This window comes from Falco biarmicus, chromosome 7, assembly GCF_023638135.1.
Source record: "Falco biarmicus isolate bFalBia1 chromosome 7, bFalBia1.pri, whole genome shotgun sequence".
Taxonomy (NCBI): Eukaryota; Metazoa; Chordata; class Aves; order Falconiformes; family Falconidae; genus Falco; species Falco biarmicus.
The window spans coordinates 61,333,030-61,358,388 of NC_079294.1; the positions used below are offsets into that span (position 1 = coordinate 61,333,030).

The following is a 25,359-nucleotide window of genomic DNA, read 5'->3' on the forward strand; positions in this document are numbered from 1 at the left end:
TGATCTGATCTGGAAAAGCTGAGACATCCATGCACACTTCTAGTTTTCTGTTTCCAGATCAATCTTAACATGAAGAAGTCTTGAGGAAAGCCCCCATGCAGCACGCCCTTGACACCATACCATCCATGGTACCCATCCAGTGCCAGCCATGGTCTGCTGCAGGAGTGAGGACTTGCAAAGTCACCATTTCATCCTGGGCAGTTCAGTTTACAGAAAAGCCAAGGTTTGGGCTTACTAAGGGTAACCTTCTTCCTCTTCTGCAACCTACTAACAACCCACGGTTTATAGTTCCGTGTTTACCCAGCTACACTTATTTCCACCAAACTTCTTCCTCTCCTTTCTCAACCCTTCTCTGCCCTCATTCCCCATCATAAGGACAGCATGCCCATCATGTGGTCCTGATTGACAAGAGAGCTGAAGGACCCCCAACCCTCTCCACTGTCCGTGAAACAGAAACAACTGCCCACACCATGCACAGTTTCAACTGAGCAACAACCAGAGCCCAGCACAAGGATGGCCACAGTAGCTATGGGGTCTGTGAAGACAGTGGTGGGCAGCTGTTAGGAGGGATGGGCAGTTTTTCTGACCAACCGAAACAAGCCCACAGCTATGCTGCATTTCCACAATGGGAGGCTTAAGACTCATTTAAATGACCGTGAAAGTCAGATATAGAGAACATTACTACAGTTAAGAGTCTCACGGTACACGTACAAGGACTCTTTTCTTGAGGGATTTGAATCCATGAATCTATTTGGTTGGTTTTTAAATATGCACATACTTCTCTGATAAAAGCCGTCACAATGCAGTTTCAAAGTACCCCTTCTAAAACAACCACTAGAGAATTTCAATTTTCCCCACAACCTTTTCACCAAGTTAATTACCCAGCCCCCTTACATAGCCACTGATGATGAAGAATACCATCACCTTCCAAAGACGTCACTCACATTACCCCCCCACCCCCTTTTCAAAAGAGCAAAGCTTTTAGAGAACAATGTGACCATATTACAGCTACCAAGCCAGAACATACAGGTACAAAATCGCTCAATTATGATAACAATAAAGACAAGCATAATACGGCAGGGCAAAATGTTGTCATACCCTGAGGCTTGTGATGACTATGGAAGACATTCATAACTAGATTATTTTTAAGTGCTTATTATGTGAGTTAAAGTTGAAATTACCTCTTTAGATTTCCTGTGCCAGTCCTTATTTTCTCCTCCATCTCTCTCTTTCATCTCCTCTTCTGTAATGCCAACTTGGTTGGTGTAAGTAATAGCTCTCCAGTCTCGGGGAGAGTTTGAAATACTTGCTATTTTGGATTCAGTTGCACTGTTTTCCTCTGTTAATGATCTCGATGACCTCCTCGTAAACAAACTTTTTTTTAAGGCTTTTACCCGAAGACTCTCACTATTACTTCCACTGGCATCCGAACAGCACCATTCTGGATTATTCTCCAGTTTGCCTCCATGAGGAGTATTGTGGCACTGAAATATCTGTGGGGAGTTACTCTCATCTGATGCAGCCTCACTCGTCAACGAATTGAGATCTATTTGTACACTGACCTTCTCTGGCTGTTGAATTTTTTGATCCAACTTGCTTAATTTTCCCAGGACTTGGGAGATTTCTTCTCGGACGCCTGAGAGAGATTCCAGTTTCTTTTCTATTTCACCAATCCTCAAAACTAATTTGCAGACACTCGTTTTTAGTTCATCATCTGTGTTGCTGATATCTGCCCGGACCACTTTATCCAATTTGTTACAGGCATTCCCGTTGGAGATTTTAGTCAAATTGTGCTCAGGTGAGCTCTCACAGTCTGATTTATGCACCTGAGACAAGGAACCAGTGCTGTTGTAGCACGAAGACTGCATCACTCCTGTGGACCCACTGATACTCATGTCATCCAAAAACCGAAAAATGTCACTGATGTCATCACTCACAATTTCGGAGTCATCATCTGACTGCTTGAGAGAGTGCCGCTCACCATACTTGGCCTGGCCCGCCGCACACAAATCCTTGCACTTCTTGTGGTCCAGACCTTGCTGCTCTGTTTGTGTCCCAACACTCGTGGTCCTGTCGATGCTTAAGATCTGAACAGAAGTACAATTGATACTTTTATCCTTAAACTTTTTGACTGGCTCGTGTTTCTCCACATCTAGAATGGAAGGGATTTCCTTGGGTTTATGCCCATTTGGTTTCACAGCATAGTTTGCTTGCATAATTGGTTGCTGCTCCTTCGTGTTCAGGTAGGACTGATGCCTGTCAGCTGAAGGGAAGCTTGGAGATGGATTGTTTGAACTCTGGTATCGTGGCTTCTCTTCAGACTGCTTCCTATTAAAAAATGACCGTTCAAAGTCAGGTACCTCCTCAGTATTTAAACTCCAGCTTTTAGCTGGCCAGGCAGTTTGCTTGGCTGGCTTTCCAGTCCACTTTTTGGTGTCCTGGGGCCCGAGAATGGTAGTTGGGCCAAAATACGTTGAAGCTTGAAGATCATCTAAACTTTCATGCTTCACTCGTCTTTTGTCTGGTATAGGAGAATAAACTGGATTCAAGTACTGGCTGCTGTATGGCATTTCAAAGCTGTGGTTGAAGAAAGCCTGCTTAGAGCTTTCTTTCCTGTTCTGAGGCTCTCTGTGTCCATCTTCTGACTTTTTGTTAGACGGTATTAAGTTGGGAGATATTGTAATCAGATTATGAAAATCTTCTTTGAATATATTTCTTTTCTGGACACATGACTGCATCACGAACGGCTCCTCATTCGAAATGAAAGTTTCTTTTATTCCTGCACTTATAGGCAAGGAGTCCTGGTCTGAAATAGATTCATTTTCAATGTTCATGGGGAAGTACGTACTCTGCATCTCACATGGTGGAGACGTGGCGATGGAGTAGGATGCCAACGCCTGCAGCCTGTCCAGAGAAGCAGCCCGACCCTTCATCTCCTTATTAACCCCCAGTAAAAAGTTGGGTTCTGATGAGGGGACAAACTGCTGGCAGTCTTTGCAGTCCATCTTTCTGCATTTTGAAGACCTTCTAACTGGAAAGCCCCGATTGAATTCCTGGTCATTCAGCTCGCAGTTGGGCACGCAGTCTGCCAAATTGCAGATTTCCGTGTCAGATCTACAGGACTCAAAGGATTCTTTCTTCTTCACTTTCTGCCTTGCAACTGGAAGTTTCTCCTTGGCCACTCCCCCATTCATTTGTATGAGGTTGAATATTGTTACTATATCTGCTGCAACCATGATTTTCTTTGATTGCTGATTGTTTACAGTGCATCTCATTTTGTCTTTGAACAAAGTTGCTGGGAAATTAGGATCCAGGCAAGCAGTGTAAAACAGCACACTTCTGAGCTTCGCCAACTGGGATAAATCAAACCTTGCACATAGGGACTTGCAGAGGTCCTGGTAAGAAACAGTATTCTGCTTTGTGTCCAGCTCCTCCAAGATCTTCACCAGGAAGAGCGAGGAATCCTGGTTGGACTCCATGCCTCTAAGCGTATTTTGTGGTTTAGTCTGGGAACTGCGTTCCACTTCTACAGCAACACACAACAGCAAACAAAAAAAGATTCTAAGTCACCCACAGATAATATCCAGAACCTTGTAATTCAGCCACAGATGGGACCTGACTCCCTAGCCATGCATTCGAGGGCTTGCCTGTACAACCCATCATTGTATTTCTGGACTCCAGGCGGTAATCCTAGCATCGATGAAATCAATACTTAAATGGAATCAGGATTTCATCCAAGGAGGCTCATTTATGTCAGTGTCTACTAAAGTGAGCAAGTGAATAAACAGCAGAAGCTTTGGAGGGGCTGCACTGATGGCAGATATACAGTCCCAGCCTGCTTGCTACAGGGCTTTTACAGAATTTCTTACCAACAGGCAAGAGGTTGAAAGTACACACACGTCAAATTGTTTGATAATAATTCTAGGCCTAGACTAACCAGAGATGATCTAGCACACCATGACAACCCCAGCTGTTTTCATATCTGACTGCAAATGGCTCTCAGGAAGATTCTTCTGACAATAAACTTCTGACATGCTTTCAGAAGTTATTTGAGCACATAAGTACCATCTTGCTTATTTTAAAACATTATTTTCTCCTCTGCTCTACCATGACACTTTTTCCAGAAATATCTTTTCTTAAGTTTATGATTCAGTAATGAAAAAGCTGCCTGATCCCATGCGAAAAAATCTGTGAGTCCCATTTCAGCTATAAAGTGCAACATTTAGAAAAGAACAGAAAGAGTTAAAAAATTTCCCACTGAACCTTGAAACCAATCCAGCAGATGCTAGAGGGCTAGCTGCCAATCAGGGTAGCTTTGAAGACTGAGAAATATCAAGGACAGAGAACATCCTCTTCAGGGATGCGCTCCCAGAGAAACCCAGGGAGCGCAGCTCCATTCACCAGCCCAAAATGATAGGGCAGAGGTGGAGAGCAAAGGCTGCACATTTATGTGGATAACAAGAATAGCTCGGACAAGCACAGCTAATGCTAGCAAACATCTTGGGAAGGATATAAACCCCTGCACTTCCAGAGCTGAAACCAACCTCTAGGTATTACGGATTAGGAAAGGATGTTGATGGGGGGCAATTTATTTTTCATCTGCCTACTGTGAATATCCTTGTTGGTGTCTCTGTTGTCGGCTACTAGGAGAGACACAGCATGGGATGATGCAGCCTGCCAATTCCTGTGTTCGCTCACTTTGTCTTTGTTATTCTTACTGATAGGAATGACAAAAATATTTTCCCTTCCCCAAAAAGGTATGGTATCTTCCCCATTCACTGCCACCCTTAGATAACCCCTGGAACTAGTCTCTCCATCTTCATCAAATGCAGAATATCCACCCAAATGGCGAAGCACAAGAGTCAGGCTTCCAAGGTTTCTTATGACTCATTTAAAACATCACCTCCCAGCCAAAAACCCAGGACTTCTGAGCACCGCTGCAAGAATACAGGGCTCCTGTTCCCCTGCTTGTAGCCTTTCACCTTGCCCTGATATCACACGCTGGTGATCACTATCTGTGTCAGAAGCCAGCGTACATCAGCTTTCATAGGAAATGCCACAGCAGCATCTTCAGGAGGTGAAAAAACCACTGGGTTGCCCATAAGAATATGAAACAAACCTCCATGCGGACTTGGCTGTTTATTTAAGTAGCATCTTTCCACTGCGTATGATCAGAAGTTGAGCAGCAGCAATGTGAATGTATGTCTGTGATTGTAAACACAACTCTCAGAAACCAAAGGCTACAGGGATTTTTCAACACCTTCGCTGTATGCATGTTTGCTTTTAAAGCTCCTCTATTGTGCATAGCAGCACAACTCTCCTGCAAACTGACAAAAGAGAAAAAATGTTATATATTGCTCAGTGCTTGGCTCCAGAAAGTAATACTAAAAGCCGGAGGAGGATGCTTGTATCCCTTTTTATCAACAGTGTGTGCCCAGAGGAACAGCCTTTTTAACAGCCTGCCTTTGTATTGCTCTGACTTGTCAACGTTACACAATGAAGCTCCCAAGCTAGGTCCAAACTGTCCTGCCTGCCACCAAACCCACCAAGCACTCCCAGAGTAAACTTCGTATGTGGGGCTCAGAGGCTTTCCCAGATGCCAGGGGACTGGCACTGCAAGTCAATTTTTTACATGTTATAAATCTGCCATTTGGGGCCTGAGTGGAAATCTGTCTTTTTGTTGCCTCCAGGCTGAATATCAGCAAAAGCAACTATCTTCTCCCATCTGTAACTCCGCAGCTCCCTGCAAAACCCTCACCTGGACATGCATCTTCACAGCCTGATATACACTCTGTGCTGTCCGCACCCGCCTGCCAGCACCCTGCTTTCTCCCCGCTCACACTCCTGCTAAAATATGCAAGTAGTCAGTTTGCAATATCATATTTCTTAAAACTGTCAACCCATTTTGTTCCCTACCTTTCTGCCTTTACTCTCTCATCCCAATGAGGATATCCTAGGTACAGTTTCTTGAACTTTTTTGTTTTGTACCAAGCCATTCTTAGCATACCCTTCCCATCAGAGGTTTTAACTTCAATTCAGGTTGCTAAGCCCTCTGGATCTTGTAAAACTTGGGTGCAGCCTGATTTTCAAAGGTGCTGAGTGCTGACAAGTTCAGTGGAAGCCCTGCATACCCCAAAATCTTGCATTGCTTTTATGTAGCACGGACAAGGAGCCTTGGTCTGGGGACTCCAATCCATACCCAAGCAGTAAGGCAGTGGCACTGAAGCACAGATCCCAAGCAGAGGAGCCCTGCTAGACCTGCTTTAGCTCAGCGTTGGACCCTGTGCTCCCAGACCCCAGCCTGGGAGGTGGCAGTCAGCTCTACAGCAGTGAGAGGACAGGGAGGTGACAGAGGCTTTAAAACAAGGGTGACCCGGAGAGAGCTGAGCCTGCTGACGTGGGAATTCGGCCAATTTGCTCAACTGAGGCTCACCTGCGGGAGGTGGGAATTGAAAAGGCAGGTTGCAAAATCATAGGTAGACCTTGAGCTAAGAGTTAGAAAATTTTCCTCTTCACTCCTTGGCTGTTGACAAACAGCTTTCGGGTGTGAGTGCACTTTAGGTGTGAAAGGTACCTGCCTGGACATGGAAATGCGTGCTCCCTTGTGCCCGCGCATCAGAAACATTGCTAGTGGAGCATGTGACAGATTCAGGCTGTGAAGAATAAGCTGTACTACCCCATAAGGATAATATATAAGGGCCTCGAAATCTTGTTGCCTGGGTCAAGGATGTAAAAACCCGGTGCCAAGGTTTTTAGTGGCACATTAAGCTCCTCTGTCTCTTGTCAAGCCTCCTAACAGCCTGCGACAGAGACAGGTACCTCTTGGCAAGTCACCCTGGGAGCTGCCACATCCCAGGTGCCAAGCACTTGGCCACGCACCATCTCAGTTGTTATGTCCACATTCATTCATTATCTCTCAAAGCAGGACCAGAATAGACCTGGACATGGCACATAAATGCAAGGCTCCGAAATAAGCACACGAAGGCCTTTTAAAGAGGGTACAGGGTCATGAATCAGACAAAAGCAGCAAAGCAAGTGAAAGCACCCACAGCAAGAGCAACAGCACGGGGTCTCCTCGGATGGCCTCAATTCCACCAACGTCCTCATGCCTTACCTTCACTACCAGCAGCCATATGCACCCTTCAAATCACCCCCAAAATTACTTTGGTCCCCAGAGACATGGAGCTAATCAGACACAGGGACAGGATCTAGCTTATTTATCTTCAGCAAGACAGCCTCTGACCAAAGGAGCCACTTAACATTTCATCTTCAATGATTTTGTTATATTAACACTGGGAGGGTCGCTTTGAGTCAGCCTCCTAAGATTCAACATTGGCTGCTCTAATAGCACAATTCCACCCCAGCATGGACTTGTACAGCATCATATTGCACGGCTATCGATGGGGTCTGACTCCCTTTGCACGCAGATGAGCTCCAGGCTTACCACAAATCAATGCCGTCTTTCCCTGCACCAAGAGCAACAAACTGAGCTCTCATCTTACCATTAACCCACTGTCTCAGCCTCTGGAGGAGAAGACCAAGAATATTAAGACTGCAACCTCCATCCCTAATGGTGCTTTCTGCTGCACAAAGGGAATATACTGTTCTATTTTCTGGTGTCTTCAGGAATCAAGCCTCCGTGAGACCTGTGGTCCTCCAGACCTGGGGAACCTGCACACTCTTTCATGCAGCTCGCTTCCCCGCAGAAATGCCAGAACGCGCTTTCCCTCCTCACCACCTCCCAAATCAGTGCTGGGGAAGGGGGGCCCCTCACCTCCTGACTACCCTAAAAATTCACATTCACAGGAATTCATTAAATTAGCACCGCTCCTCAGTTGCCCTGGCTGCTTTCCCCCTAGGCACCTTCAGCCCAAACCCTGCCCCACTCACTGCACAGGCTAAGGGCAGCATACACTGGGGCAGATAAATCCCAGCACAGGATTCAAGAGAAAGTCCCACCACTCGAGATCCCTGAGCAGCTGCTGGGTGGCAAGGTGCCTGCGTGAGCCTGAATCATGGCCACTGGCAGACAGACCACGTTATCTTCCTCCGTTATTTCCTCCTTCATTTCCTTCCCTGTTCTTTGTGTCTCTGACATTTGCTCTCCCCCTTTCCCAATATTCACAGCAGGTGCAGCTAATACACAGATGCAGTTGCTGGAGTCATTATTTCCCCTCTCCCTTTGATTTACCAGCCGAGAGGGAAACAGCATCCTTGTTTTGCTTCCCCCCATGGTGACTAACGGGCCACCCTATAATACCATTACGTTGCGACAGACAGAGCGAGTGATCCTTGCATAAATTCCCCCAGAAAGAGCCAGCTACTTGAGCGCTGGAGAACATTAATATAGAGTCTGTGATATGCTGGTTTACTATTAACTTGAGCTCATAAATCTTTCAGCCTGTCTTCCCAACGCCAGATACTATAAAACAAGGCAGGCAATGCATGCCTCACATGGAACATGTAACACATCGAGATGGAATTTAGTTTTTGTTTTCTCCCCACACTCACAAATCCATTTCTCTGTCAAAACATTAAGAAATTTCCGACGAACGAATGAGCACCTTGAGCCTTGTCTGGCTCCCGCCGCGCACACACATGGGAGCTGGCACTCGGGCAAACAACACCCGTTTCCGCACACCTTAATCCTCCTCCTCCCCCTGCCTTCTGCCACTCATTAAAAAGAAAACTAAAAAGCGCACTTTGGAGCCCTGCCTGTACAATGGCAATCGCTTCTCTCCACCTTTCATTGAAGAGAAAAGTCCTCCTGAACATCCCAACATGGGCAGTCTCCTTCAGACTGTTCCCTCGGCTGTGTGGCAGCGGGGTGGGCTCTGGTCCCTGGGGCAGGTAGCAGATGTGTGTTGGCTCCCTGCCTCGCTGGGGTGATTTTTATTCACGGACAAACGCCTGCAGCCAGGGAGCTCACACGGCTTGTGCTCCTGCTCTCACCAGCGGCTCGCTGCCGTTCTGCCCAGGAGCAACGCATGCTTCGCACCCTCCCGGGCACCCCACCGCTAACCTCATCCACAGTTCACTGGGGGGACTGGTGGGGACGGCACTGGAAGAAGTTACTATTTTATGGCTCTCAGCTTGTGCGAGCAAGCCATGGAAAACTACGCTTTACAAACCCAGCTCTTTAACAGAGGCAGGCTCTGCTGTAAAGGGACCCTGCACAACACTTCAGCACACACAAGCATCCCACCCCCCAAGAACTGAGCAGTTTTTAAAGGCTCCCAGTGCATAAATTAACTGTGAACTTGTGGATAAAGGCAGCGTACCCTCACAGCCGTGTCAGGGCTCAAGTCAAACAAGGTTTGCCATTGATTTTTCTTGCACAATAACATTAGGCTATTTGTGTTGCTCAGTTACGCAATCCAGGTTAAGATATCTATATGATCTGGGAAAGTGCAAACAATCATTCTAAAACTGCAATAAATTACTTGAATTATTACTGCATCATACGTTCATGGTTATTCTTTGCCAACTATTGGCCCATATAAACACACACAAATTCCGTCCTTTCAATGCATTATTAGAGTGCATCCAAGTCACATTTTTCCCCAAGAAATTCTGCATAAGGAGACACCATTGCAAACACTGACAAACCAACACAAAAAGGTCTAATCGAGTTAAACCCGAGTGATTTATTCCATCAATGGGCAACCTGGATTTCTCCACAGCAAACCTCTAACAACCCCACTGCCACCGGACCTCGCTCCGGTGGGTCTGGATTCTCCGGTCCCCATCCCTCCAGGCCTCCTGCTTGGGGTTTAGGGGTCCCGGGGCCCAGGCCAGGAGTCACCCACTTGGTCCCCTCCAGCTGTGCGGGACTGAAGCGGAGCCGCCAAAGTCGCAGATAGAGTTTCAAGATTTTTGAGTCCCCCCCTTTCCCGGGGAGCCTGACAACGAGGTGGGACCCCGGGGCACCCGGCAGGGACCACAGGGGCTGGGGGGCTCTCTTACCTCCACTTACCCCACCTGCCCTAACCCGGCGGGGGGGAAGCCTGTGCTGGAGCCCCCTCCCCGGCAGCCCCGGGAGATGGGGGGCGGGGGGCGCTCCTCCTGGGCGCCCCTTTCAGCCCCCCCAGCCCTTCGCACATCCGTGCCCCGCTCCCCGCACCTGGGGCTCACCTGGGGGCTCCGCCTGCCTCTGGCCCGGGGAGCGCGGCCGTCACGGCCGGCTCTGCCGCTGCACCAGCCGCTTCCCAGCCCGGAGGAAGAGGAGGAGGAAGAGCCCGAGCCTGAAGCCCCAGCAGGATGCCATAGCGCCGGGCTGCGCTGACAAAGGCGGCAGCAGGTTGGCATGGGAGGAGGGAGAGAGGGGAGGGGAGGGGAGGGGGGAGGGGGCTGCACAGGCCGAGCCTCCCTGCGCCGCCCCCCCCCCCCGCACCCGCCGCTGCGGGAGGGGCTGCCCCGGCCGGCCCCGGGCGCTGCGGCAGCGGGCGGGCTGCGCTGCCCGCAGGGACGGTGCGCGGCGGGGGGCGGCGGATCCGCGCTCCGGCCGCTGGGAATTAACCATTCTCATTATCTGTGTTATTAGTGCCTGGCCAGCTGGGGGGGGGGGGGGGGGGGCGGCTCGGCGCGGGGTCCCGGGGGCCCCAGGAGCCCCCCCGGCGCTGCCAGCCCCGCTGGCGTGTGTGTGTGTCCCGCTCCCCAAATCCGGGCAGAGGGTGCCAGCACGCCGCAGCCTGCTGCAAAGGCGTGATTGAGGGGAGGGGGCATGCCTCTGCCCACCTGGGGACATGGCACCCCGGTGCCACCCTGTGTGCCCACCGGCCCCCGGGTGGGTGCAAAGCCGGTGATGCACCGACCTGACCCCCGCAGGCCAGCGGTACCCTACCCCCCGCCCCGAGACCTGCGGGTCATGGTGTTCGCAGGGATGGGGACCGGTGGGGTGGGTGGCCAGCGCAAGATGCTGCGTGGGGTGCCCAGTATGGGGGTCCCCAGCCCGGGCTTGCTGCGATGGACATGCAGCGCCAAGGCACACTCGCTGCCAGTCCTGCCAGGCAAGAGCTTACCTTCTGTCAGAGCACTGCTGCTTTCCTCGTTGATGGTCGGCTTACCATGCCACCCAGGAAACATTGCAGAGAGTTTTTAATAGAGGTGTTTGTTGCTGGGGGAATAAAGCAGTCAGATGTCAAAGGCTTGACTTTTCCTCTCATTAGTACTGTTTGGGAAGTGGACTATCAGCTTGTCTTTCCTAGATGAACCAATTCGAAGGGCTGTATGCACAAACACGTCATGGCCATCAGACCTCTGTGGACAAGCTGGCATAAAACTATGGGTTTACTTACTCTGACAGCCTTGGGAACAGACGTCTCTGCTTTCCAGGAAAAAAACAAGGAATTGGGAGGGGGATTTTGTCTGCAGCCCACTGATGTGCAAGTTCTTCCACTGACTTTGAGGAATATTGTATGGGATTCAGTGTATATATAGTATCTGTAAAGACAACACGCATAGCAGCTAAAGAGGAAAAGGTAAACATACAGCTTTGCAAAGGGAAGAAAAATGTGTTTATACTACATTTATTCTTACCACTACTTAACGTCATTGAAAGAGGCAGTGTCCTTGGGCCCCATTTGCCATGCTTTTCTTAGGTTGTTTTATGCTATAACCAACCATTTACTTGCAGATTGCATGGCTGGATGATTTCAGCCCTATACCGCTTCCTATAGAACATGCCTTCAGGTCATCAGAATAAGCAGAAAATCTCTCCATACCCTTCAGAACTGCAAACACCACAGAATAAGTAGGAAACATTTCTTACGGCTAGTCCAGGTCTAGCTGACCTTATTGTTTTCCTCCAGGTTCCAAGTTTTCCAGAGTTGGCTCCCATAGCAAAAGCCGGTCCAGCTAGAAATTAAGCAGCATAATAAAAATAATAATGAGATCAGTAATGCATTCCCTGCTTATGGAAGAGGATGCCTGATTAATGATTCCCTGGTTGACAAGAAGTCCCCAACCACATAATCCTGAACTCCTCCTGGGAGGAAAAGGGACCATGTGGCTGAACTGGTCGTGTACCAGCCAGTGCTCCCTTGGCACGCAGTCCTAGTGTGTGCTCACTGGCCCAGGCTGTAGCTGTGACATGAAACTGCCTGCTACAAAAGCCTGGTGAGATTTTCCAGTGACTTAAAAGCTCAAGGTTTCAGCGGAAGGGTTGCTCTTCAGCGCACATCCTTTGCTCCCCTGTTGCATGCGGCATATTTTGCGCAGAGTGTTGTTCCCTCGGCTCCAGACCTCTCAGATCTAGGGCAACTGGGAGAAGGCATGCCCCAAAGCCAGGTTGCAGCCAGAGGAAAGTTTGGTGACTTTGCCTTCCTGGCTTCCCCCTCCACACATGGAAATTACATTTAATTGATGGCAAGGGTTTCATTAGCTTTATGAGGGCTGTGACTAGTAGCATATAATTAGGAATCACCTGCAAAAATTGATTTGAAACAGTTAAACATGGTGCAGATTCATAAACACAAGACATTGATTTTACAAAAAGACACTGGGTGGTGTGTCCCAGGCTGAAGTCGATGCTCAAGGGGCAGGGGGTGAAATAGTGCCTGTGGGCACCAGGGCTGACCCCCCTTGGGGTCAGGGAAAACATCTCTGAGCAGCTTGGGGTGTTGCAGGTCTGCAGTGGCCCCCCCTCTTCCCGTGCTTTCCCATCTGGACTCTAACTCTCCCCCGTACACCTGACCAGGTTTGAAAGCAGCTTCAGTGGGAATTTCATCCGAGGGGAGAGCAACAGAGCAGCTCTCCCTGTCCCCGTTCTCCATCTAATTTTAGTACCATCATCTCTTATTTCCCCACCTTTCCTTGATGTCTCTGCTTTGTTCTCTGCTCTTCTTTTCCCTTTCATCTCCTCTTTCCTTCAGTGGCTGGCACATTTACCTTGTCTGGCTCCCTCATAGCCTCCATCTTCCCCTCAGGCCCCCCATCTTCTCTCCCCTTCAACAACACCTTCCAAGTAGGTGACCCACTGGATGCAGGAGATGTCTCCTCAAGACAGGGGTGTCCAGGGCTGTGCACACCTGCATTTCCCAGCTTGCCTGGCATCACAGTGCTGCAGAAACAGTGCCCAGCTCCTCACAGGGGCTACAGTCTCTTTCCTATGTAGCATAACCCTAATATAAAGATATTTCAACCCAATTTGCTTGCCAGGGCCAGAGCATGTTCCTCACTCATACATGATGATTCCCAGCTACAAAAAAAATGAACACGTTGCCACTGTCTTGTCCACTCTCACAGCAGCAGGAGTGTTCTTTGCACGCAGGGCTGGAAACCCTGAAGCTGATGGATGCTGAAAGAGAAGCTCACATTGAGGGCAAGGTCTAGGAAAGAAAATCTGACTTCCATCACTGCAACACTCACTAGTTATTTCTCTGGAACTTTGGAGCTCCCTCTCCATGTTGGTAACTTCCCACAGGGAGGCAGGTTTTTTTCCACTTGTGTCTTGCACACGCTCTCTTGCAAAATTTTCTTTCAGCTGCAGCCCCTCTAGAGCAATGTGCCTCCAATGAACGGGTACAAACTGCAGCAGGCCTGGACTCAGGGCTCTCCCTTTGCCTTATCTCAGGTGCTGTGGCTGTAGCACCACGCAGCTGTTAGGTGCTCTACCTTGCAAAGACTTACACGAGTGATTAACTTAAACCAAAATGCTTGTGCCACTGACAGCAAAGGGACTGACCCAAGGGCTCGTTTTAAAGCACTAAGAAGTCTTTATGCAGCAAGCCTGCTCTTCACTTTTCTTATTGCAACCTCTGGGCAAATTTGTGCCATTAGGAAAACAAGAGCTCAACACACCAAAGCACCCTTCAACCAGCTTGGTGTTTTAGCTGCCCTCAGGAACCCTCAAATCATTTCCTGATTAATCTCTTTTTCTGAGAGGTAAAAGAAAACAAATTTCATTTTAACTGGGCCATGACCATACCTAGCACCTTCTTCAGCACAGACATTTCTTAAACAGCTAGCAACAGTGAAATGGTATTAAAATGTAGAAAAAACAGCCCTTCACCAATATAGCTTACAGTACAGAGATTGGTTTACATTGCCAGTGTGCCAACAGCAAGTCCATAGACTCTCCTGCATTTGCTTTTAAGAGAAAGATAAAATCTGAAGTCCAAAGCATAACCCTATGCTGGGAGTACAAGTAGTTATGCCCCAGTTAGACAAGACTGTCTGAGCCTGTTGTGCTCCCTGAAGTGTTTAACCAGAATTTGGGGAGCAAGGCAACCTCGGGGGGAATGGCTGGGTAACCCAAGGGGTGCTTTCTTCCCCTCTCTGTCACAGTCTGGATGAAACATTGGATTCCTTCCTAGGTGAAAGACAAATACCAAAACTTTCTGCATCATTAAATAGCACTTAGCAAAATGTAGCCTGCAGATTGCTATTTTTATCAAGTACTCTGTATTTGCACTTCCTCTGAAGTCTCAGTAGGGTATCAATATTGCTGAAGTTGGTTTCTGTGGCCAGCCTGCAGGCAGGCTATGCCTGGAAAGATGCATCCTTGAGTTGGCAGTGGTTATCAGCGAGTGATTGATAATGGGCAAACTTCTTGTTCAGCTAAATGGGTTTTGGCACAGGATCACTTGAAATATAACAACCACCAAAAAAAAATCAGCCTGTTGAATAGCATCCACCCATACCAGATGTGCTGACGGGAGAACATGCCAAATTCTTCAAAGCAGTACACTTGACAGCAGTCCTAGGCAGAAGTGATTTTTTTCCCCCAATATATTTACAAACAGAGAGAAAAGTAACTGTGGAGTGGGACGGATAAGATAAAATATTTTTGTGAATATTGGTCTAAATTTTTTAATGAGATTCCCTCTGCTATGTTGAATTTCTTTCCAGTGGGCGTGGGAACGACTGGCTTTTGCTGGCACAAACGCCTATGAGAAATAAACCCCCCATACTGGATGTCTGAGCTTTTGTAAAATGGACTTTTAAGACCAAGTACAAAAACACTGATGATTGAAGTGATCACAGGCTAATCCATCTGAGAGAAGAAACTTAAATATAAAGTTGGTTTAACCAACTGAAGCAAACTCAGAACAATTTGATTATTTATATTCATGACCAATATTTTTATAAATGAGCCTTCACCTGGGCTTTTCAGTTTGTTTCTTTCTGAATGCGTTGTTAACCACAAGCAAAAGGGGTGAGATTCAGACACTTCTCAGGCAGCAGTATAGACAAGCTCCCTTTCTCAAGTGAACACACACAGAAGCACAAGTGCAGCTGATTTTAGGTCAAAAGTGGTGGGAAAAAATAATCAGGGACTGCTTTTCGGCTGCAGCCCCTAGGAGGGAGCAAGCATCTTGCAGTGCTGGAAAGCTGTGCAGATGGAGTCAGAGCAGCTCACGTTTATCTGCACTCAGCCATTGCTCCGGCTGTTTAGGCACCGGTTCCTCTTGATCTGACAGGTGAAGGCAGCAGCAAGCATGACAGGTAACCACCTGTCTACTTCGCAAGGTTTCCTCGACCACAGCTCAACAACAGGCTGTGTAAGATCTCGGGTCAGGGCTGGAGACATATTTGTTCCATGCGAGCTCTTGGGAAGGTGTTACCTTCCATACCGAGTTCCAGAGAGGAGAAGGTGTTTCCAAGCTGTTGAAAGTACGTGCTGCTTTCTTGCATGTTCAGGTGATATTCTATGCAATCTGTCTCTCTGTTGGTTACTGGCTCATCCCCAAGTCTTGCCCAACAAGGCTTTCTAAAGGAAAATCAAAATAACCTTCCCATGAGTGTTAAAATGTGAGGGAAGATATTTCACCTCCAGCGATGCTCTGAGATGGAAGGTGGCACAGCCCTGCCTCCCAGCTCTCTTTAGCCCTCACATCATTTCCACAACCACGACCTGACCAAATGCCCACTGAAACCAGAGGAGACTTTCCAGTCATATGGGTGGATGTCAGATTGTGCTCACTGGCACTTAGGTAATACGTTAAACTCTCTTCAAATTTCTTGTGGTCACCAAGGAATTCACAAATGTCTTAGCTTTTACCGTCCTGAGTAATTATTTATTGGGATGGCCTTTTTATAGAATCCCCTTAAAAAGTCCACCCAGATTTTAAGACCAGCAGAGACGATTAGCTCATCAGTCTGCGGAATAACATAGCCCATAGCATTTCACTCAATAACCACCATGTTTAGCTCAGCAGTTAGCATTGGATTAAAAAGTATCTTCCAGAAAAGCCTGCAGTCTCCACTGACGACATCAAGGAATGAAGAAATTACCATTGCTTTTAGTGGTTCGTCTAGTGTTTGGTCCCCTCTTGGGTTTAAAAGCGAAAAATATCCCCACACCTCTGAACACCTCTGGACACTCAGCTGGGGAGCACCATACGTCTGAACCCCCTGTCCATGGTCAGCCTGCTTTCATGTTTGCATCCCCCACAGCATCCACATAGGGTGTCTTGCAGAGGAATGCCTGGCACTGTTCTCCAGGATGGAGCTGTTCATCCTAATTTCAGCCTTGCAGTCTGGAAAATGAAGGAAGAGTCTTTGCAAATCATTGCTGAGTGAAAGGACAAGTTCTCGATTCTGCCAGGTAGGCCCAAGGAAAGCAACCATCACTGTGATGGAGAGGTTTCATCCTAACTCTTCCTCCAGCAGATCAAAAGTTGCACCTTTTTGCCTTTTGCTCTCTCAGTATTCCTTTCTTGCTCATTCTAAGCTTTAGTTCCCCATCTCCGCTGCCAGTTTTGCTCCAGGAAACAGTACGTCATTGTGGGACCAGTCCTAGGTCCAGCTTGTCCATGTCTGATGGTGGGCAGGAATGTACTTCCACTTAACCTTGGGCTTCATTGGCCCTGCTTTTATTTGTAACCGTTTCCTGGATCTTCAGCATGGGAATAAGGATCACGTATCAACCAGATGCTCCAAGGCTTTCGCAGATTAAGCAATATGTTCTGGCTGAGCCTGTGCGAAGCAGAGAGTCAAAAGGGAAGGCAACTGCTGTGCAGGGGCCAAGGGCAGGTTCCCTGGGAGGGGACCTTCTCCTGACCTCCCACATACCAGGCCTGTGTGGGGTGATTTGTGGAAGCACTAAAGGAGCTCTTTCACATGTTTTGTCCCAAATCTCTGAATTGTTCACGGCTCCTAGTATCCTCTCCTCTGAGCTGTGTTTGTTTGCCTTAAAATCCTCTGAAGCAAGTACGTTTTTGTGCTCCAAGAGTGGAGAGTAGGTCAGAACTTCTCTATGCATAAGTCATTCCTTGCTGGCTTCTTCAGGCCACCTTGTACCTCAATCTGGTGCAAAATTTGCTGACTGTGATCCAAAGATCCAGGCAGCAGCACACATCAGGTTTTGTCTGTGGTCTTGGCTGGGGTTAAATCACTCCATTTGAAATTGCCAGCAAAAAGCCTATCGATCTCAACAGCCCTGGGATTTCTCCAGTGGCAGTAAAGGCTGGGGGAGGCCGTGGGACACGGTCTCACTGCCGTTAGAGAATAAGAGAACAGTGCCTTCGCATATTCCCACTCTCTTGTTTTCCTTCCCCCTGCATCACAGCCCTGTTACAGGTCAGTGGATCATTCACATGAGGTATTGCATGATATAAGATGCATCATAACAAGATGTCTTTATCAGCCAGGAACTCATGCTTCCCTTCCCCATGCTAGAAAAAGCAGCAGATGAAAGACAGATGACCCATATGGATCACAATAACTTAAATTACATTATGAAGACAGTGAACTGCTTGTGACACGTCCTGTACAAGGCTCTTTAACCACAACAAATAGATTTAAACCTTTCTAGCGTTTAATCTTTTCTCCCTTTGACTATGGACAGGTTGTACAGAAAAAGAATCTCTCTTCCTTCTGTATCTCTATTAAATTTATTTACGTTTGCAAGGTTCATTCCCTGGGTGAGTTATTCTAAGTCCTTACACTTTCCCTGTGATGCCTGGGGGGTTATGCGCACGCTGCAGCCTAGCTCTGCCATAACTGCTTTATCAATGGGGACAACGTAGAACCACGTTTCACATGGCAGTTTTGACACAATTTGTTTAGCACGTGGGAAAGATATAATACTTAAAGGGGTCACTTTTCTGCTCTGTACCAGGGAAAACCCATGAGGTGTGTTGTATCTGACCTGCTTGTGCACATCAAACCCAGGAGGACTTGGGAAATTCTCGCCAGGAGATACAGAGAGAAGTCCAAGGAGCAGCATCCCAGGGAAGGTGCAGCACCGCAGCACGTGCTTCAGTCCGAGAAGCTGTACCTATTTGCCGCTGGGCTGGAGCTGAGCAGGATTGCTCAGAGCAAAGAAGATAACAACAACCAGTCAAGCACAACTCCTGATGCCAGCTTCTGGGCAGTAAGTTTCAACGTCAGGGCTGTTCATGCTCTGTGGAGCAAAAGTCTACGCCTCACAGGCAAAGCTGCCATATACTGTGTTTTCAGCTCCCAGCTGAATCTGGGAAGGACAGAGATCAGCTACCACCTCCCACCTCTCTGCAGAGGGAGGGAACAGGGCTCACACTGCTCTCCCCTCTCAGCCCTATCTGAGCTGCCCTTGAGATCTTTTTGGAGAGTTTTTTTCCCATTGCCACCATGGAACATCTGCATATAGCTCAGCCAGAACTTACTCCTGAATTTGCAAGACAAAATTTTAGAGCATCTTCATTGCATTTAACACTTACTCAGAGAGCCAGAGAAGATGATATGGGAGACATTTTTTTCTTCCAACATCAGTACTGTAAAATTCATCGCCAGCATGTATTAACAAAGGTTGAAAGCTAAAAAGGATTGTTAATGTCTCTTGTAGACAATTATACTATCTAGACTTGGACTGATAAGTATCAGAAGCATAGATGAGTTTGGGGAGTTGTCCAAAGATAGAGAGGGGAGCAGAGATGTACAAAAGCAGTGATGAGACAAGTTTAATTTCTACCAGTAACTGGTTGGTCTGGTTTTGCTCTTTCACGGCTTACTCTGACCTCACTTTGGAAGCACTATGATGGGGGATTTCTTAGATGAAAATTAAGCCATGACAGTGCATTTCTGCAGTGCTCTCTAAAATATCTGTTGCTGGCCTTCTTGGTGACAAGATCTTGCATTGGAGGGATCCTTTTGCTCAAACTGTTATGGCAGTGCCCCTGCTGCTGTGCTCCAGCAGGGCATGCCAGACTGCATCGAAGGATAAGAGCATAAGTGATCCCACAGAGGAAAAGAAAGCCTGAGGTGAGAGGCACGCACACAAACTGGAAGAATACAACATTTACGCTTTTACCTAAATTAGTGGTAACTGCAAGGAGATCTGGAGAGGGGTTTGGTGATTCTTGTGTGCAAGAAAGCACCCGAAAATTGTGCATGAAAGGAAGGGCAGCAAGGTGGAGAAAACCAAAGCCACCAGGAATTAGCTACGCTTACAAATAGGCACAAGGGATAGTGGGCAATCTTCCTGGACATGCCATTTTGGAGGTGTCGGTACATAGGCTGAGACTCATCAGCTCATTTCACACTAGACAGTAAACATACTTTGCAGGACAAGCTTTCCTGACCTAGGCAGGATTTGAGGAGGTAGATCAGACACCCACCAGTTCCCCAAGCACCCTGTCCATCTGGGGACCATTTGTTTTGGCTCCAGTGGCAAGTAGCAATATGTGAATTTATCATGGTCAGACAAACTCTAATAAAATGTCCCAGGTTAAAGCAACAGTGATTTTTCTGTCAAACTGAATAAAAAATAAACAGCAAAATTTCATTTTCTGCTGTGGAGCTGGAAGGACCAAGGTGTAGAAACACAACACGAGCAAATAACATGAATTCTTTGCAAATAACTTCCTCTCTTCTAAGTGCATTTCCCAACTAACCTCACTTTCGGTATGGCTTGTGGAGGTAACAGCTATTGATCTACAACTATTTTGACGAGGAGAGGTGCTGTAGAAACAGCAGAAATCTCATCAGGTCATTGTCAGCTAATCTGGCCACACAGTAAGGGAGCAAACAATTAACACCAAGCACTACCTGCTGGGCTCATCATTATCCAGCAAGTATAAGGTCCTCTGAGGACGTGAATTCACATTTGGGTCCAGCTCATAATGTAAAAGCCACACCTGAGTAACGTGTGTCTGCAGAGCTGATTTCACAGAGTGCAGAAACACCAGCACAGGAGCTGCAAACATGTTTTCCATTGACTGGAACGTACAACGTCTTATTTATCGTGAGTCAGTTGATGGCTAAACTCACCCAGCAAACTCATAAAAGCATTAGTTTGCATTTGTTGTTCACATTCAGAGACATTATACATCAAAAAGGTCAATGCTTCCTAACAAATTCAATTACAACGCAGCCATCTATCATACTAGTTCAGTTAATACCACATTAGCTTGCAGTTTTTGGAGAATGGTAAAAGTTGGAGTGTCCATATAGGATATTCCGCTTTAATGACAAACCTCTTTGTGATAAGAGATATTGCAAACCTTTCTGCAGCCGTTCTTTGCCAAACACTTTGTATAATATCTGAACTGCTAGTTTTTGCAGGTGCAGGGTGGTGAAATGCGTTGAGAGACAGTGCTGCAGCCTGAAGCCATGCTACCTATACAGAGCTTGAAAAATGACGAATCCTCAAGGGTGTTTTATTTGCCTGCATTTGTTATTAAAGGCATGGTGACTGGGATTCATTTGTCAGTCTTTTTTCAATAGATTTCATCAAAGAACCAGCACCCTCCCTGCACTGGTTTGGAAATCTGGATGTAAGATAGCTACAAGGCAAGGATTTATTTAATAAATCTGTGCCATCAGATAGAATAAGAAAATATGATATTCCAATTTTTTTTGGAAGTATAGACAAGCAATCTGGACAATGACAGGCTCTTTAGTCTGATTTCACAAGTAAACAAGGATTTTTAATACACATTGAAGGAAAAGGCTCTGGAAGCAAAAGGTGGCAGGAGAAAATGCACCAAGATAAATCACATCCAGCTACATCATTATCTTTCTCTGATAAAAATCCTCATTTTTTTAAAGCAGCACATAGAACTTATCTGGACTTCAGCAAAACAGCTGACATGGAAAATGAAGTTCATTGGAAATTATTTGGATTAATTCACAACTGCTAGCTAGCTCCCCACCCACCCTGTAAGAGAAATGCTGACATGCTGCTTGGGAAGGAGGATGAGCAGGCTGGGTGGAGGTTACTAGAGGAATTCCTCCAGGACTGGGACCCACCGTGGTTACTGCTTTCATAATTACCCCTGGAGAGAGCAGAAAGGCACTAGTGCCTTCAATGGCATTAGGCAGAAAGCTGGGAAGCGTTCTTAGAGAAAACCTGAATATTGCACAGAAAGAAAGGCAGCGGGATGGGTCTAACACTAACACAAAGAAACTCATGATTCTGTACTTAAGGACGGGCGAGAATATCAGCGAGCATCTGGAAGCTTATCAGTTGGGAGCAAGGGGAAAAGAGAAGTGTTAGTCTAGCACAGGATGTTTATGAGTGTTTGACACACTGTGGCCATAGAAAACCAAAGGTAATGTGATGAGTAGCTCTGCACACAGGTACTGCAGAGGGCTGTTGATATGTTTACAGGGCACAGACCAGGATGAGCATCACTGGGAAGGACAAGTACAACCTCGCTGGGAATACCCTGCCCTGAGAGGTCTCCTGTGCTCAGCAACGTCTGAATCAGAGCAAGAAGTAACTGGGATGAGCTGGTGTTGTAAGAGGAGACTGTACAAACTGCTTCATTTAGCCTTGCAGAATGAAGCCTGAGAGGGGCTGTGATTATTTTCTATAAATACATCAAGGGGGTAAACACAAGGGAGAAAGAAGAGCTATTTAAGCTGAGGAAGAATATTGGCACAAGAACAAATAGATGTAAATTGATGAAGAATAAATTTAGACTGAAAAAAATTCTTCGGAGAAGCGAATTTTTGGAATGGCTACATAGTCAGGGAGCATAAACTTTCCTTCCTCCCTCCCAGCCTTGCTCAGGTACTGAGCAGGTTTGTCTGGCACGTTTGGGTGGGCTGACAGCACACTGCTCTCAAGCCATCCTCCCAGGTCTAGACTCTCATGCCAAGCAGACACAAGACACGCTAACTGGTATCTCTGATACCACAGAAGTCTCCAAGCCTCCATTCAACCCATAGCATCCACAAAGTTTCCAAGAGTTTCATACTTTCTTTTTTTAATCAATGAGGTTTCCACCAAGGCTGTGGTTTCCTGGTCATGGGCCAGTGGCCAGGAGGACCATGGAACATCCTGCCCTGTACGCTGGCATCTTGGTTGCCATGCAGGGAAGTGGCACAGATGCAACCAAAATCACACATGCCACAGACAGGGAGATACAGCTGATTTCTAGCCAGACCAGTCACCAGGTGCCCTTTTGCTGTTCAGGCTGATGGAAAAGCAAAGCTGATGGTGGGGAACACGCAGCACCTCCCTGGCAAAGCCTGCAGCTGGGCTGCTTTAAAGCAAAACAAAACATCACCCTTGGTAAGTGGGCAATGCGTTTCTCAGGAAGACTGGAAGCCTAGATGCGGCATGAAAGGAGTACCAGGAGGAGGCAAGAAGGACAATCACAGTAACAAGGTTGACACCACAAGGGAAAAGCCGCAGACCTCTCAGCAGGCATACCCTGCAGAGCTCAGTGGGGCTTGGCAGATCCTGCACTAGGGCAGAGCACGGTCAGGCCAGCTCAGTTTTGCTGCCCACAGCCTTGCTATGGGACCACAGATGGGACGTGGCCCAGTGCTGACTTGCAAGATGCTCGGATCCCCAGTGAAGACCAATGGAGCCACCTCCTCCTCTGCTTACACCCTCCTCTACTGAGGCTACCAAGATGCTGACGTCAGCACAGACACCTGGGTCCCCTCCGCCACTGCAGGACCAACCTGCTGGTTTCTGCCCCAGGCCTCTGCTGACAGGTGGGTACCCAAAGGCAGCAAGGCTTAACAAGAAAGGTTCATGCAAAGGAGAGCTCAGAATTATAGGATGTTTAACGTTAATGGGGATCAGAGACCATAATGCTAGGCTCAGTTCTTATGCTAGTGGTAAAGCAGGCTTTTAAATCACAGAAAAATAATTATCCATAGTTATACAGTAGCATTGTTATTAATAGACTCACAAAATACCATGCCTAATTGTAATGTACCACAATACTAAATGTATGTGGGAAACTGAGGCACAGAAAGTCAATGTCAGAACTCATCAGTACTTTGATCATCCCTTCTCTGTTGAATTATCATGTGCTATCCTTGCAAGATGCCTAAAAGTCACTGCTGTCAAGGTCAGCGGGGTCAGCACCAATGTTAGGAATGGCGTTTCCCAGCTCTGTAGTGCCTTGCTCAAGCTGCAGCTGTGACCGCCCTCCCCACAGAGGCACAACAGCCCAGGGAGTCATTTTGTCATGCTGAATCTTTCAATGTAGCACATTCACACTTGCTGGTTGGATGGTCTTCCTCCGTCAGGCAATTTATTTTAGCATCTTCTCTAAGCAGTTTTTTCTTAGAGCAAATACAGCATTTTTTCAAATATTTTTACATTATCGCAGCAGAGCTGATCTGATGATAGCCAACTAATATGGGACTTTGCTTTTACATTTTGTGCAGTCTGCAATGAAATTAGATGGAGGGCTCCTGAGACATATGCATTTTAAGTCCTTGCATATTATACCAGATAGTGCCAACAGATATAGCAATGAATGAGTCAAATTCAGAAGTGGAGACTTAAGAGTATACTGCTGTTTCAATGAGTGGGGCAAAAGCACCATAATTTCTCATTACTCTTGCTCTGAGTCACGCATGAGAACTCTCCTGCAGACCCAAATGAGCTCATATACCCCTCAAGTGCAAATAGGAAATGCAGTCCTCTCTTCTGGACATCAACTACCAATTTGTGTGTTGCTTCTTACTATTCAGATCATATTGTGAGCTGATATCATCACTTTTGCCATTAAGTTTATTGTTTTTATTTATACCAGCTGGAGTAATTCTTTTTAACAGAGGCTATCGCTGTTCTTTATAAATCTTATCACAAGGATAAATCAAGAGTAAAATATATTTTTTGCTAGTCTACGAATCCATAATTGTCATTTACTCTCTGATGGTTTATGCAGATGAGGATCTTTCCCAATACATTTCTACACATACAAAAAAAAAAAAAAACAAAAACATATGCTTCTCTAGAAAACCCAATGAATTTTAAATTGAAACCTTCCAGATTTTCTGTGCATGAGGGCTGATTTTATTTGCACATTGAACAAACTCCTGGAAGAGACACACATTCATTTTAATACCTACTGCTGGATCTTAAACCACATTTTCTTCTATATAAAGGAAGTCTTCAGGAAAAACAAAATTAATAGAGTATTTGCTCAAAAGCCCTTCTGGCTCCGTGAACTTTCTCTCTAAAACACAACATGCTTAATGCAGCTGGGCATCTCTTACAGTTGTTGCGGGGGTGCAGGTGCCATTGAAGGATGCTGTGTGACATGGGGTACGGGGTCCCAGCAGCTCAGGCCCACACGCCCCCACCCCTTGCTTTTCCAAGCATCAACCCAGAAACTCCAGCTGGGCCACAGCTCAGTGATGGCTCCAGCTGGTGCAATGGTCACCGGGACTTGGGCAAAACGGCAGCAAAGGCAGCCTCACACACCCAAGCCCTTGCTTTTAGTCTGGTGCAATGTAAATCTTCCCAATGTACCACTGCTTTAGGAGAACATAAAGGACCTTATTTTAATCTGAATCCATAGCAGAGAAAACAAGGTTTCATGAGCGTGGTACTGTTTGGGGGAATATTGTAGCTTCTTCTTTTTCCCCTAGTGTGATATAAAGGTTCTATTAAAAGAGAAAATATCAGTTTCTTAAAAAAAAAAAAAAAAGTAAAATTGATGCCCTTTCAAAATGAATAAATGTCAGTCCAAACTGATGGCTTAAGTTAAATATTAAAGATTAAAAAAAAATAATAAATCCCCTGAACTAGAGTTTGATTTATAAAGTACTGTTCCTTCAGAGAGGATTTGTGGAAGCAAGAACTCACTCTGTGTTGTTCTTTGTAAAAGAAAAAGAACAAAATCAATTTTTATAAAGCAAGATTATTTTAGGAGTCAAGTTATCAGAAACACCAGCTGTATCTGGGACATCTGTTTTTCTCTTCCCCATCCTTTCTCTCATAAGGCAGCGACTCCGGAAAAGACTGAAAAGGAGACCAGAGCCTGCCCAAAACTAGGTTATTACTGCTTTTCTTAGTGTGATTAGGCTCATATTTATTGAAACCTTACCCATTTTCAGCTAACCCGAGCAGCAGAAGCCCAGCTCTCTTCCCCAGACCCACGTATGCTGCAGCCAGCAGCATCCCTGCTCCCACTGGCTCATCTTCTCACGCTGTCCTCATGCCAACAGCACCACACC

The 25,359-nt window shown here is 46.7% G+C and overlaps 1 protein-coding gene across 4 annotated transcripts in view; it reads right to left on the reverse strand.

Moving 5' to 3' along the window:
- MINAR1 (membrane integral NOTCH2 associated receptor 1) overlaps positions 1-10,291 on the reverse strand; it is a 33,876-nt gene extending 23,585 nt beyond the window's left edge. For all 4 annotated transcript variants that reach the window (XR_008823141.1, XR_008823140.1, XR_008823139.1 and 1 more), the window contains exons 1-2: positions 10,135-10,291; positions 1,182-3,526 (exon numbers count right to left, since the gene is read on the reverse strand). Coding sequence is in view for 1 of the 4 variants with exons in the window: in XM_056347143.1 (XP_056203118.1) it covers positions 1,182-3,479 (2,298 nt within the window). In the remaining 3 variants the exon portion in view is untranslated. The remainder of the gene's footprint in view (positions 1-1,181; positions 3,527-10,134) is intronic.
- Positions 10,292-25,359: the final 15,068 nt, after the last annotated feature.